Source organism: Pogona vitticeps, chromosome 8 (genome assembly GCF_051106095.1).
Source record: "Pogona vitticeps strain Pit_001003342236 chromosome 8, PviZW2.1, whole genome shotgun sequence".
NCBI lineage: Eukaryota > Metazoa > Chordata > Lepidosauria > Squamata > Agamidae > Pogona > Pogona vitticeps.
Genome location: NC_135790.1, coordinates 12,549,725 through 12,565,018, shown reverse-complemented (window position 1 = coordinate 12,565,018; position 15,294 = coordinate 12,549,725). Strand labels below are relative to the sequence as shown.

The following is a 15,294-nucleotide window of genomic DNA, read 5'->3' as shown; positions in this document are numbered from 1 at the left end:
GCACCCATAAGCCAGATCAAAGTTGCTCCTGACAAGTCAACCCTGGAACTGCACGTGGAAAAGTAAGCCCAGAATGCATGGGGAAGGGTTCTTAAAGCCTTCCCCGCACAAGGCACAATGCATCCTGGGTACTGACTGTTCAAACTTGAATGAAAACAACAACAGGGAGAAACACCCTGGAGATATTAGCATTGCGAAACAGTGACTGTTAAAACGCCATTAAAGCGAGGCACTGACCCCGTGCTTTTTGAACCGTCGCTAATTGAAACAGGGGACCCGAAATCTAATCGCTATTCGAAGCGTGGACCAACCATCACTATTTGAGAATCGCCCATAGGGAACATTGCTAATAGAAGTGCAAAAATGCCCTGAAAGACATATCGCTATTCGATTTCTTCGTTAATTGAAGCGCTCGCTATTCGAGGCACCACTGTATGTTAAGAATTATATTGTGGCATAACTGAAAACTACCGAGTACTTCTCAGTTTCCATAGATTCAATACTAGACCTCGCTCATGTTGACCAGCTAACAGTCATTGTGTTATATGTTGTTTCTAGACGGCAGATAGAAAGGTTTTTTTAACTTTCCTGAAGACTGACTCTCACAAGGCTGAAATTCTGGCTATGTCTCTGCTATAATTTCTAGAAAAATAAGGTGTTAATTTTGAAAACTGCAGAGGGCAGCCCTACAACAATGCAAGTAATATGTCTGGTTGCCACAGGAATCCAAGCCAGATTTAAGAGTAAGAACACAGCAGCAGTTTTCATTCTCTGCGTTGTTCGCTCATTGAATCTTGTTGGACAGGCTGCTACCTCTTGCTATTTTGAAACTATTAGTTATTTTGGATTCATACAAAGGTTATACTCCTTTTTTGTTCATCAACTCACAGAAAGGCAAATCTAATGAAATCTTTGGAAGTTAGTTAGCGCATTAACTCCGAAGTCCTTGTCAGACACTTCTTGGTCAGCAAGAACTGATGCTACTGAAGCCCTTGTACATTGATACAGCTGTATTCAAAATGCCCTCAGATATACTGAACATGACTTGGAGCAAACACCTAAAACAAGATATGAAGCCCAGATATTGGCAGACAAAATAGATTGTCTTGAAACTGTTCTGATGGCCCAAATCTGGAACTTAATTATTGAATGGTTCAACAGCAAACAAGAAGCTATTCAAACAGTTGAGGTTTACCTGAAGAAAATGGTGGACTTAATTTATTCTCTGGATAAGTTTCTGAAATCACTTATAGGTATGACGAGTTGGAACTGGATACCAGGAACCTCTGTGGCAACACAGACTACAAAGCAACTATAGGGAGGGCAAGAAAGAGAAACAACGTTGTGATGTGAATGCTACATTAAGTCTCAGATGAAGTTGTCCTTTCCTCAAGAGAAGAATTCAGATGTGGAACTTTCAATGTCATTTTAGATCTGTTGTCTTTTGCCTTACGAAAATACAGGGTAGCATACCAATCAGTATATGACATGTTCAAAGTCACAGTCAACTTCTGCTGCCTACCTGATGCAGAGATAAGAATTGAGGCTGAAATACTTATTACTGCCCCCCCCCCCATGATTTCAGTAAGGCATTCATACAGTAGATAAAACCAGTTTGCAGCCTCTGCCAAGCTCCATTTCAACAGGCGGTTTTACTCCACTTACCTTTCCAAGTGTTAATGTAGCTCTTAGAATATTTGAGTATGATGGTCGGGAAAGAGATCATTCAGTAAATTAGCACTAATAAAGAATTATCTGAGAACCACAATGACCCATGAAAGACTAAGTGCTCTGTGCCTACTGGATGTAGAGGGCAATGTTCTAAAGATGATACAGTTTGAGTTCATTAAAGATTTTTTAGATGTCAAATGTAGAAAAAAAGCCTTTTTTGTAAATATTCTAGTGTGATGCATATAGGTGTAGGTTGATAAAACTTCCATTGACAGGTACAGAGTTGAATTTGGTTGTGTAAATTGTTGAGTTAGCCATTGTTATCTGTGGAAACTAAAGAGTACATAGCAGCAAAGCTATCTTCTTTGTAATCTGTATTACCTAAAATCTATTTGGAGTTTTGCTGGCATGTATTTAAATGTATAAGGGACGTGGTGGCGCTGTGGGTTAAACCGCTGAAGCCTCTGCGCTGCAAGGTCAGAAGACCTGCAGTTGTAAGATCGAATCCACACAACAGAGTGAGCCCCCATCGCTTGTCCCAGCTCCCGCCAACCTAGCAGTTCGAAAGCATGCAAAAGGCAAAAATGCAAGTAGATAAATAGGTACCACCTCGGGGGTAAGGTAAACGGCGTTCTGTGTCTAGTCACACTGGCCACGTGACCACGGAGGATTGTCTGCAGACAAACCGCTAGCTCTATGGGTTGGAAATGGAGATGAGCACCGCTGCCTAGAGACGGACACGACTGGACAAATTGTCAAGGGGAACCTTTACCTTTACTTATTTAAATGTATACATGTATTTACCTCAGATATATAATTCATTTAACCTCTCTATGTATGTGTAAGTTCCGAGGACATGCAATAAATGGATTTGATGTGCAACTTCAGTGAATTTCTGTGTATTTTAATTTCTGTATATGAGGGGGATCCTGAACCTGAAGTGCCCTGGGGCCCCAATGCCTAAATCCAGCTGTGGAGCACATCAAAAAAGGTTCAAATATCTCTAAAAATTGCATAAAAGATGGAATTTCAGTAGGTGCATTTTTTCCATGTGGCTAACCTATCCTGCCACTGTAGTTAAGAGTACTGGAATACAATTGTGGAGACTAGCTTTCAGTGCTACACTCTGCCAATGACTATACCTGGTGAATGAGTAATTCTCTCACCCTAACCTGTTGAATGAGTCATTCTCTCATCCTAACTTATATTACAAGAATGTTGTGTGGAGAGAAAAAAATAGGGCGACTGCGTCACCATGCCTGCTTCTTTTGAAGGAATGGTCAGAGAAAGACATATTACAGAAATTACCCAAACTCAGTACAGCTTACTTCTGCCAAAGAATCCAAAAACAGTTATAGCTGCATAGAAAAAATGAGAAAAACAAATGCCTTCCATAGTTGTAGAGGCAACTGTGTTAGTCTGTGCACACAAAACCAAAATAAAGAAGACAAATATTGTGGCACTTTAAAGATGAAATTTAAATATAAATTTAATCTAGAATATAGCAGTTCATCTTTAAGGTGCCACAATGTTCTTGTCTTTTTTTTCTTTTAGATTTGCCTGATAAGAAAACAAATGCAAATTAAAAAAGAAGAAGAAGAAAAAAGGACAGCACAGAAAAGTAAATATTAAAACAGACTAAATGTTGGAACTGAGGCTATCCTACTTTGGGCTCAGCAAGGGAAGGCAGGGTTCTCTGGAAAAGATAATAATGCTGGAAAAGGGGAAAGACCAAATATGAGATGGACTGACTCCCTAAAAAAACACATGCTTGAGTTTACACGAGCTGAACATGTTTGCGGAGGATAGGACTTTTTGGAAAGTGTTTGTTCTTGGGGTTACCATAAATTGGAGACAATTTGATCGCACGCAACAAATTTAAAAAGAGATAAAATCGTGTACAAATAAGAAAAAAGAAAATGAAAAAGAAATCTCGGTAGAGTAGCAAAGCAAAACAAAACAAACAGCTGATGTTCTACATTTTTAATAGCTGTGTGGATTGAAGCAGGAATTTCGGCAGGTGTCGCTTGCCATGCAAATTCCTGCACACCTGCTGAAAGGCTGGGCTTCGCGGTGTAGGAGGCCGGCCGGAGCCACAGAGCGCCAGCCGGGAACGAAGCAAATGAAAAGGAACGTGAGAAAGAACGAATAAAAACAAAGTGCTGGGGCAAAGAATGTAACGGGCGGAATAACGAGAGAAATAAACCGCATCCATTTCGCATCCTGACGCGCCAGCTCCTAACTCCTGCATCTACTCAGAAGTAACCGTGCCGAAATTCTAGCGCGTGTAGCTCTCCGGTAGACCGAACAGAAGGGCACGGCTTGATAGGCACTGTACATCGTCGGGAGTCAGCGCTCCTCTGCATCGCTCCGAGGCTCCTCTCCCAGCCACCGCGGGCTCCTGTCGAAACCAGCGCCGAAGCTATCTCTTGGCTACCGGCAGCGCCACGGGGAGGCTGGAGGCAACACGCCGGACCCAGTGCCTCTGCCTCTTGTGGTCCCAGAAGGCCCTGAAGGCGGTGCGCGGAGTTGCCGGGGACGCGAGGAAACTCGGACACCCGCCCGGCTGAAGACGAAGGAAGCACGGCGGCCTCGCAGTGGCCACTCGGGCCTGGCCTGTGGTGGTCCGCCGGCTCCTCCCTCCGCGTTCATCCGCTGGCCCCGCCCAGCCTTCACCTAATTGGCTGCCGGGGAGGAGGAGGAGGAGGGGGGGTCTCCTTGGGATGCAGGCGTGGGGCTGCCCGCCTTTCGCCTGGAGTCGGGGTGGAGAGCGCGGAGGTGCTGCTGCTTCTGCCGCCGCCGCCGCCGCCGCCGCCCCGCGACCGTGCCTGGGGTTTCTCTCCCGGAGTCTGGTGGATTTAAGCCCTCTTTCGCGCCGCCGCCGCCCCCTTTTTCCTGGCCTTAGGATCGTTCGTCATGGGAATCGGCGGCTTTGGCGGGAGAGTCGTACTCCTCGTCTGCCTTGGGCTGCTGATGGGACCGCGCGGAGGAGCCGGGACGCTGCGAGGTGAGTGGGAGCAACTCTTGCCGCCTGGACCGCGGCTCGCGGGATCGGTTAGGGGTGGAAAGGCTGGCGAGTTTGCCTGCGCAGGGCCCCCGCGTCCGTCTGTCCTAAACAAGCCCTGCTTGGAGTCCACAGGTGACAGACTTCTCACCCGGGAGCAAGAAGGGAGGATCCACACACACACACCCCTTTTTTGTGAAGAGGTGCATCGGTAGCAACGAACGGCATTTGCTTCTCCTCCAAGTCCGGAAAGGGAATTGCTTTCTGGGGCCTGGCGGTCATCAAACGAGTTTCGGGTGGGAGATGGTTCTGCTGCAGAGATCGGGCATCGGATCTGGGGAAAAACGTGCCACCGCGGGAGCAATAGGGAACGATTTTTTAAGACAGGTCGGTGTGCTTAGACGTGGAAAGGGGTGTGTATGCGTGTGTGTTTGTGCACGCTGTTCATTAGCACCCAGTATCTTTGGAAGGTGCAGGCGAACCTCGGCAGCTTTGGTGGACTTGCAGGTGCATCCCTTGACGGTGTATTTAGCAGTGCAATCCAGTGCAAGTTAGCTTGGAAGTGAGTCCTGTTTAATCCTTGGAACTAGGGAGTAAGCCACTTCAGTGAGGGTTGCTGTTTAGTAGAAATAAAAAACCAGAGTTGGTTTATTGTGGTTTGTTATTTTGCTGATCAGTTCCTTATTCTTGGTGCCTTTCCAATAGGTTCACTGATGGCAAAGGTTTCCCTCCTGACAACTACAGACATGTTTTGGGCTTCATGGTAGAGGTCCTCCAAATCGTTGAGCTGCATGTGTGTGCTTCTCTGTCATTGAAAGTCTTGCAGTGAAGAGAGCTGACTGTTGCTACCCTTCTCTGTTCCATAGAGTTAACTTGATGTTGGCAACTAGACATATATATTTCTCGCCACTGCTTTGTGTTGATCAGTTGAGGAATGAGAGCTTCTGGTGCAGATGTATCCCTATCTATTGCTAATCAAGTATGCACATTTGCTCAGCCAAGATCTTGGGTGCAGAAATTTTTAACCTTGTATCTGTGTATCTCACAGTCTTCTACCAAGGATGGTAAGACACTGCTATACAGCTGGCTTCAAGATTTGTCCTTGTCTTCAATGAGTTCAGGGTCACACCTACAACATAGCAGATGTGTAATTATAATGTCTAGCCTTGGTTTCTGTGACTCTTGGTTTCCATCCTCCATCCCCCCTCCATGAATCTGTCCACCCCCCAGAATAAATTCTACTTTTAATACAGAAAGGGAGACTTGAAGAGGGTGCAGTACATTCATGCTGTTGGTCTGAGTTATTGTGTTTAGGTACCTTGTACAGTAGTTGAACATCCTTAACAAGTGAATTGAGATGTGAAGTTGGAGTGAGGGCAATCTTGGCATCTCTCTTGCCACCCTATGCACAGCTGTTCACTTTCATTTTTAAGGAAAGTAGCAGCGTTTCTGACTTTGTTAAAAGAAGTTTGACCCTGTTGTGTGCAACAAGGAGTCCCTGGCTGTAAATGCTTCAGGAGAAGCTGTAGCTCATACCTGAATCCATCTTTTCCTCTCCCCCCCCTGCTCAATCCCTGTGGCAAAACAGTGGGGGGGGGTGAACTCCAGTGTGACATTTTGAAAGCTGCTTGATTGCACTTTGCAGCTATTCTGGATGTTTAGATATCTGGCTGTTGTGGAGTTGCTTTTAGACAGTAAAATGAGAGGTAGCAGAGTATTTTTGATTTGTGGCACTTCTGTGCTTTTGCTTTTGATGCTCCTTAGTGCTCAGATGTAGCTCTAGCTGGAGCACTTAACCCTAGCTATTGACCCATTGAGCTATAATATTGCAGTTTATGAAGTTGTCTTCGAGCCACCTTGAAGAGAAATTACATTCCAAACAGAATCCTTCTTTGTAAAGAGTTCAACGGGGTTTGTATGTTTCTTTGTAATGGGGTGAAGAGGATTGGTATTATTTCAGAGCATTGCCAGGTTGGATGCTGACCTATTCAAATGGATGTGGATACAAGTTGTGTTGCCTTTTCTCATAATCAGCTCTGTTCAAAGCACATTGGAGGAAATGGAGACTGAAAAGCCACTTGTTTGCTCAGAGGGTACTTAATTTCCTGATGCAGTAAAAAATTGTGATGTGGATGTGCTACATCTAGAATTCCTCAGCTACCTCACTAAATAGATATTATACTCTCTGTCTTGATCCTGGAGCTCTATGTTGGGTGTATTTTATGGTATTTCTAACTACAGTTTTTAATTTGTTTGGTACCTTGAATTTGTCATTTAATCATCTTTTTACTATAAAGGTGCACTGATTTATTGGAACATGTTAATATATTGGCTTGTGTCACATTGCACTGTTTATTCTTCAACAGGAAATAAACACCTGTACTGATTGATAACATATTTCCATGGTTTCAGGTGGAGATTGTTCTTATCACTCACTGCCTCAAGATGTCAGGGATTTAACCAGGGATGTTTTACATGCAAAAGCACAGATTATACCAGGAACTGTCTCCTGTCCCCTTCCCTGGACTGTGTGGACTAATGCTCTTCTTGTACATGATGCTATTCATAATAGCAGTAGAGAGGATGGTCTGTTAGGAGTTATGATGACCAAAAGGGTCACTGATTACAGGAGCAGAAGGTAGGCAGAGGCATCTGTCCCTGTGGCTCCAGTCTGTTGTACTCTGCACAAGTGAACACAACAGTTTGCTTTAAACCCTGATTGCAGTTTTATACCTCAGTGTAGTACTGTTTTCCTATCACCAGGATTGCAGGGGGTTGGGTTACTACATATACAATTATGTTGTTTATATAAAATAAACTAAGGTGATTTCTGCCATGACTTTTTATTGTGTCTGTTGATGGCCACTTAGACAAGTAAAAATCAGACAGTGAGAAAAGGAGAATTCTGCTTATAGGGGGGATAGCAAAGTGATGTTCTCCAGAAGTTTCTAGGCTGCAGGTCTTGCTGTCTGTGGCCCATATAAACAATGTTGATGGGTGCTGCAGTCCAACTGCTTCTGGAGGACCAGACAAATTGCTCCAGTTTATAAGAATTGTTGGTCTGTATCTGGCTTATTTTGAGTAGCCTTGTCAGTCTACTATACAAATAAATAAATGAATAGCCTTGTGGTGAACGTACCTTCTAATTTTCAGTCCCGCTAGGCAGGGCTATGCTTCTCTCTTGCACAACATCACTCCTGCATGTGTGTGCGACTCTTCCCCTCCCTGTGCTCAGGGTTCCATCATAACTGGGACCAAAGGGGTTGAACACAATCACTGCGTGGAGGAAGAAGAAAACTGCACGGAGTGAGGTGGAGTTGTGTGTGTGGGACAGCTTAGAGGGAATCTTGCTTATGGTACATTAAAATTTGACGGAAGGATAATTTGATATAAGATTTCTCATGTGTTGAACTGCATTCCACAAAACGTGCTAAATAAATCATACTAGTTTATTTACCACAGGAGTCTACGTTTGTTTTGGAAAAACAGCTGCACCAATGTTAGCGTATCTACTTTGCTTTTTGAAAAATGCCTTATGACTTATGTTTGACTTGCCTGCGCAATGACCCTATGAACCTGTGAGAAAAGTGACTTTTATTTCCACTATGCAGATAGTCCTTCAAAGGTTTTAACTTCAACTTCCAGAAGCTCCAGCTATCATGGCCAATGCAAGGAGACTGTGGGAGTTCAAAGTATCTGAAGGGTAAAATGTCCTCTCTCTCTCTCTCTCTCTCTCTCTCTCTCTCTCTCTCAAACATTAGGAATAGTCAGGATTGTTCAGGTGAGTCTTACAGAGGTTCAGTGACATTGCTTGGAAGTGAATGAAATTTTCCATATGGTCAATCCTAGGCTGGTATGTATTCCTCTGCACAAATTTACTGGGTTACTATGATCACCTTGGCATGGTTCTGATTTTGTGTCAAAATACCTGGTTTGATCTCAGGAGAAGTGGGTTTCACAACTTCAGGTTTTACAGGTTACTTTTGTTTCGATACTGTAGGATTAGTGATAGATTTAGTTATTTTTCTAAAATATTTTTGTGCTATTGTTTCATTTATTTTTGTTGCAATACTGTTTTTTTTTTCTGCTAATGTTTAAATACATAAATTAATAGTGGGTTTGAGAAAACTAATTTAAAAAGCTTGGGAAAACATACATTAATGGTTAAGTTCCAAAATAATGTAGATTCCTAAAAGGTATAAATGTAGGCTATATTTTAAAAATATATTTAGGTTTCACACAATTTTGTCCTATAGAAATATGTTAAATTTCTGAGTTTGACTCTGCGAGGAAGTGAAGGAATTGGCTGAAGAACTCTCAAAACAGTCTATTATTGTCTATTATTTTTTGGAAATCATGGAAGATGGTCGAAGCGCTAGATGAATGGAGGAGGGCTAGTGTTACCACAGAAAGGAGTAACCTGGGAATCGCAGACAGTCAGCCTGACATCAATCCCATGGAAAATTCTAGAACAGATTATAAAGCGGTCACTTGGTAAGCACCTTGAAAATAATGCAGTAATAACTAGAAGCTAACATGGATTTGTCAAGGTCAAATCTTGCCAGACTAATCTTAACCCATTTTTGAAATTATGTAACCTCACTGGTGAATAGTGGAATGGTGTAGATCTTGACTTCAGCAAAACTTTTGACAAAATTCCTCATGATGTTCTGATTAGCAAGCTTACTAGGTGTGTACTGGATAAAACAACTTATTCAGTGGGTCCACAGTGGTTTACAGAATTGTACTCAGAGAGTGCTTATCAATTGCTTTTCTCAAGTTGGGGGGGGGGTAACAAGTGGGGTATTGGGGAAATTGTGAGAGTTTGGACAAGGACAGGGGATCACTACATACTAAAGACCAGCTAATGACACCCATCAACCACAGGAACAGATAATCTCTTCCCCTTAGCACAACAATACACCCACAACAATACACACTAATCACCCATCTACAGGAAAAGACAAAAGCCTATCTCACAGCCATAAATACTGCACTCCCAAGCCTACTACACCAGAGTACAGGTTTCTGTCCTCTGAAGATGCCGGCCACAGAGACTGGCGAAACGTCAGGAAGAACAACCTTCAGAACACAACCAAAGAGCCCGAAAAACCCAGAACAACCATTAGATCCCGTCCGTGAAAGCCTTCGCGAATATAGTTTGGACTACAGCTGCTTTGGACTACAGCTCCCTCAAGTGCTATGAGGAGAGACTGAAAGAACTGGGCATATTTAGGAAGTCAGATTTTTTTTTTTATCAAGATAAACTTCCTAAATGTTAGAGCAATATGTCAGTGGATCTGATTACCTAAGAACGTGGTTAGAGCTCCAGTGTTGGATGTGCTCAAAAGAAAATTAGACAACCATCTGTCAGATTTATTTTGATTTTGTATTTAGCAAGGGGCTGGACTTGATGACCTTATAGGACCCGTCCAATACATTATTATATGGTTTTATGATTATATGATTCCAAGGATGCACACTAAAGGAAGTTAGGATCTGTAGCCAGGTAGGTATTGGAGTGCAATTTCCTTTCTCTCCCTCTCAGGTTTTGACTAAATAAATATTAAGCTAGGGACAGTTGTTTAGTGTATTTTTCTCATTTTTTGAAAGTGTTTTGTGGCTTCCCTATGCAATGGTCTTCTGAGAGATTATTTCCCTTTTTTCGTATAGCAAGCGTGCAGAGGGAGGGTAATAGTACATCTAAACTGAAGAGTGGCAACTGTGTCCATGCTGAAAACACTGTACTGATGAGGCCTCATCCATTCAGGTTCATCCATAATATTAGACTGGACATGTTAGACTCAAATGACTGTCTGTGGGTGGTGAGTTTAGCGTTGAGTCCAATTTCTAGTTCAGCAAAAGGCATGCTGAGTAACACTGGGCAAGTAATTTTGTATATTAGAAAAATGAGACAAATAAATAGTTACAGTAAGACCAGAAACTGTCTAGAAAGTGGAGTCTGTCACTTGAATTTGTGTAAAAATTATCCATGTTACAACATGGTATTTTATTTGGCTTTTTTTACTGTTTCTGTTTAGGTGGAATATTCAGCATTGGAAGCCAGTAATTTTTATGGTACTGTGCATCATTTGGGCTTGTTTGGTATGAATTTGATGCATAATCTTAAGAGAAGAATAATATTAGGTCTGTGTGCTAAGTTGAAGGAAGGGAGAAAAGATTTAAAAACTTTGAACACCTGACATTCTTGGAATAGAAAGTGAGATGAATCATAGGGCTGTCAACAACCAGTGTGGTGTAGTGATTACAGTATGGAACTGCGATTTGTGAGATCTGTTCAGCCAGGAAACGTGGAATGTGACTAAAGTGCAATTTCCTCAGTAGTTTGTGCCAGAGTTGGCATGGTGAAATTTGATGTATTGTCCATTGATTAGTGATATACAGCTAACTGTGAGTAAACCAGGTCTTTTTTTCCCCCATGAGTGTTCATTGCTTTTTGTTCTGCTGGCAGGGGTTAGGGTTAGGGGTTAGTGGTTTTTGTTTGCTTGTTTTTTGGGGGTAACAATTCTGCTTAAATTGCTGGCACTCACAGTTCCTGGAAAATGTCACCACCTGTATCTGTTGAATGGGGCAGTGGAGGGTGTGATGTTGAGAGCAGGGTATCTTTAAAACTTTTTTTGCAAGTTGCATAGTGGTGAATTGATACAACAGCTTGTGAAAAATATAGTGCTTATCTGACAGCTCTAAATTTGATAAGCATAAAGAGTGTTCAGAGGGGATACCAGAGGTGCTCAATTGAGGAAGATGTTCCCACAATATTGGTATACCATGCCCAACTAAAGGGCATGCTAGTAGAGCAAGAGCATCCTCCTCAAGTGAGAGCCTCTTGTCTTATCCTCTGAACAATCAAGTATTAAATTTAGCACTATGTCACTGTGCAGTTGAACAAATGGTTATATCAATTCAGTGCTATATCACTTGCCATTTTTAAAAAAGGTGGGCAAGTGTGTGGTATTAATGACCTGTGATCCTGGTGACAATTGTGGCATGGACTCTTGCTGTGAAGATTTTTTAGGATAATAAAGCATTCCATGTGAATGAGAACAGCGATGTAACTGCCATAGGAAATTTCCAGATGATGTGAATCAACATTGTATAGTCTTCCTGTCTAGTCACACCTTGGGCCAATAAGACACATAGTCTCCCTCTGTGTTCACTCACGATGTGTGGTGGGGAGAAAAAGAGCAATGCACGCTGAGGGGATATAGGAAGGAGGTATGTCTGTCTTTCTGTGATATAAATGTAATTAACAGTCAAGACAGATGACCCAAGAAACTTTGCACTGTTACAAGGTTAATCCCTCCAACAGAATGTATTGTAAGTGGCAACATTCACAAAATTAACTTGAAAACAGAACTTGTTGCTACTTCCCGATTATCAGTTGCTAGACAACAATAAGCTAATGTACAGCTTCCAAGGTATGTGGGCTGTAAGACCAGAATCACACCTACTTTACTGCTGAATCCAGGTCATTTCTAGTTGTGAAAGTGGCATTTGTCTGAGGAAATGGATTTGTCTATAAAAGCTCGTATTAAAATATAGCAGTTAGTCTTTAAGGTGCCACAATGTTTTTGTCTTCTTAATTTTTTTCATTTTGTTTTTGCCATTTATAGTGGTGCCCCGCTTAACGATTACCCCGCTCCATGACAAATCCGCTTAACGATTAGGTTTTTGCAATCGCTTTTGCAATCGCAAAACGATGTTTAGATAGGAAAAAACTGCTTTACGATGATCAGTTCCCTGCTTTGGGAACCGATTTTTTGCTTTATGATGATCAAAACAGCTGATCGTCGGGCTTTCAAAATGTCTCCCCGCTGTCTAAAATGGCCCCCTGCTGTTTTCCTCGCTTTACAGGCACCGGAAAATGGCTGCCCTATGGAGGATCTTCGCTGGACAATGAGGTATTTCACCCATTAGAACGCATTAACTGGTTTTTAATGCATTCTAATGGGCTTTTTACTTTTGTTTGACGATGATTTCGTTCTACAGCGATTTTGCTGGAACGGATTATCGTGGTCAAGCGAGGCACCACTGTACCAGTTTGAGACAAATAGAAAGAATGAAAAAACAAACTTTGTGTAGCCAAGAGAAAACTCTTTACACTGTTAATTGCAGATGAGCAACAGAAGAGATGACAGAAATAGAATCAGGATCCTGTAGGCCTCTTTTCAGTGACTGGCATGTCACCGGCAAAGAAAACTATTATAACAATCAATGCAAAGAAATAGAAATGGGAAACTACAAAGGAAAGGCAAGAGAGTGCTTTCATAAGCTCAAAAAAAAATCAGGGAAAATTAAACCGAGATCAGTGATACTGAAGATCAGCAGGGAAATATCGTGTCTGGTGAAAATAAAATAAAAAGAAGATGAAAACAAGATACAGAAGATATGCAAGGATTATGGATGCCTTGAAAGAAAAATAATTGTTGAACGTATAGTTTTAGAAAGTGAAGTGGAAGCTGCTTTCAAAGCACTTGAAAAAGATTACCAGGAATAGGTGGAATGCCAGTAGAACTATTTCAAAGTTCAGAAACTGAGAGCCTGGTCACACAGCCAAAAAATCTGGGATTTGATCTGTGTTAAAAACTGTGCTGAATGTCATGCTGGCACAGTGAATTTGAAAGTGCATATTAATTTTCCTCTAACTCGGTTTATTTTCTTAAGAAGCAAGTTAAAATAAACAGCCACCGGAGGGCCATTTATTTTAGCACATTGTTTTCTTAATAAATTTAAGCCCATTGTGAACCTTACAGCTGGTTTTCAAAGGGAGCTTCTCTGTCCATACTTGATTTAAGGACAGAAGCAGAAAGTGTTTAGCCTCCAAAATCAATATATTAACAGAAGATACACATTTCAGTTACTAACTAGGAATGTAGGAAATAACTTTAAAAAACATGTGAGTTGAGTTGGCTAAAATTAAACTGCTACACATTGTGTGTGTATTGCTTCTTCTTTTTTTTTTTTGAGAAATGTAGACAGATCCTGAATCTATCAAAATCTTATCAAGAATATGCCAGCACATGGAAAACAAAATAAAGACCCGCAGACTAGAAACATTAATATAAATTCTAGTCCCCAAGAAAAGAGGTGCCAGAGATGGCAATAGCTAGAGTTGTGTTTCGGAAAGCAAATTGTGTTTGGATATTTGTCCATTTTTAACTGGAACAAGGCAGAGCAAAGAAGCCTGAAGTGGCACTCAGACTGAATCAGAGTTCTCTCTAGCGCCAGATTTTGTTATGGTTCTTTGGAGTTTAAAAATTCTGAAAATTTTAAAAAAAGAGAGTGTATCACAACCATTTGGAATCAGTGAGTCTCAGTGGGAAAATGGAAATGTTGCAAAACTAGGAAGGCCAAAGTTGAAGAAGATTGAGATGTCAAGTGCCAGTGGAAAGCTGAAGCTCTCCTCAAAATTCAAATCACACACACCAAATAACCCCTAACACTCTAAACAAATTATTGGGGTGTGTGTACAAAATGTGTTAATGATATATATGGTTTGTTACTTTGACTGTAATTTTTACTCTATTAGCAGGACAACCCATCCACTGGCATGTGGTACTAAAGAGAAGCAATAAGGATAATTGTATGAGATTGCATATTTTAGAACTAAACTGTTACTGAGAGTACAACTAGATGAGGATTTGTTCTGTGGTTTGGCCTCATTTGGAGATGATCTGGTTCATTCCTTTTTCTGGTGGCCATGTGGCATGAGAACCATAGTCAGCTAGAGAATCCATGATCCATGCTTACCCATACCTTTTGGGTCCCTGTCAGGAGGTCCTGGGTTTTTGGGGGGATGCTGGTAAGATACAGTAGTTCTGTTTTGATTAAGTTCCAACATGTGTAATTACCAGGATCATACCATAGGGGATGGATGGCTAACTGGAAGATTAAAAGCTTCTCCCACTCCCCCATGGAGAGGTAGAGAAAGGAAGTAAATGGTTTTTAAAAAGCTCTTTTAAGGTAGTGCTGATGTGCTATGCTAGTTAAAAATTTAAAAAAAATTAAAATTTCCTTCTGCTCACCATGGTGGTGGAGACAGGAGGAGAAACTTTATTTGTTGCTGTTTTCCTTTTTTCCCCTTTCCTTTTAAAAGGAGAAAGTGCCAAATAGGGTTGTTTGAGCTGTGGTGTAGTTTCCTGCTCTAAAACTGACTTGATCCTTGCAATCAAATGTAAGGATCACCCTAAACAACATACTGCACATCAAAGCAACCCTTTTTAGCACAATATAGCTTGGTCTACGCTGGATAATTTAGCTGTCTAGTCATACCCAAAGTGTTTTATTTTTCTGTGTGACTTTAAGAGGATTACGAACTAGAAAGGTAGACAGTTGTCTATGGAATGTCAAGATTCTAAACCAAGTAAAAGCTATGGTCCTAAGGCTGCATTCCATGTGTTTTATATAGACTCTGACTTTGCTGTTGAAAGCTAAGGCATGTCTGAATTCTTTGTTGTTTTCTGTCTGTCCATAATACAGAAGAAAGTATAATGCAAAAGAGATCATTTTTTGATCCAAAACTAGAGTCTTTGCAGAGTTTAGCTGAAATAATTTATAATTTATTTTTTTGAGATGTGTGTGTTCTGTGCTGTCAAGTT

General features: G+C 41.5%; 1 protein-coding gene and 1 long non-coding RNA gene across 3 annotated transcripts in view; both read left to right on the top strand.

Annotated features, from left to right (window-relative positions):
• Positions 1-4,427: 4,427 nt before the first annotated feature.
• Positions 4,428-15,294, top strand: part of UNC5D (unc-5 netrin receptor D) — a 644,095-nt gene continuing 633,228 nt past the window's right edge. For both annotated transcript variants that reach the window (XM_078379744.1, XM_078379743.1), the window contains exon 1: positions 4,428-4,678. In XM_078379744.1, coding sequence (XP_078235870.1) covers positions 4,588-4,678 — 91 coding nt within the window. In that variant the 5' untranslated portion in view covers positions 4,428-4,587. The remainder of the gene's footprint in view (positions 4,679-15,294) is intronic.
• Positions 4,689-15,294, top strand: part of LOC140701840 (uncharacterized) — a 105,957-nt gene continuing 95,351 nt past the window's right edge. Inside the window, exon 1 of the long non-coding RNA XR_012080819.2 lies at positions 4,689-9,169. This is a non-coding gene — a long non-coding RNA (uncharacterized LOC140701840). The remainder of the gene's footprint in view (positions 9,170-15,294) is intronic.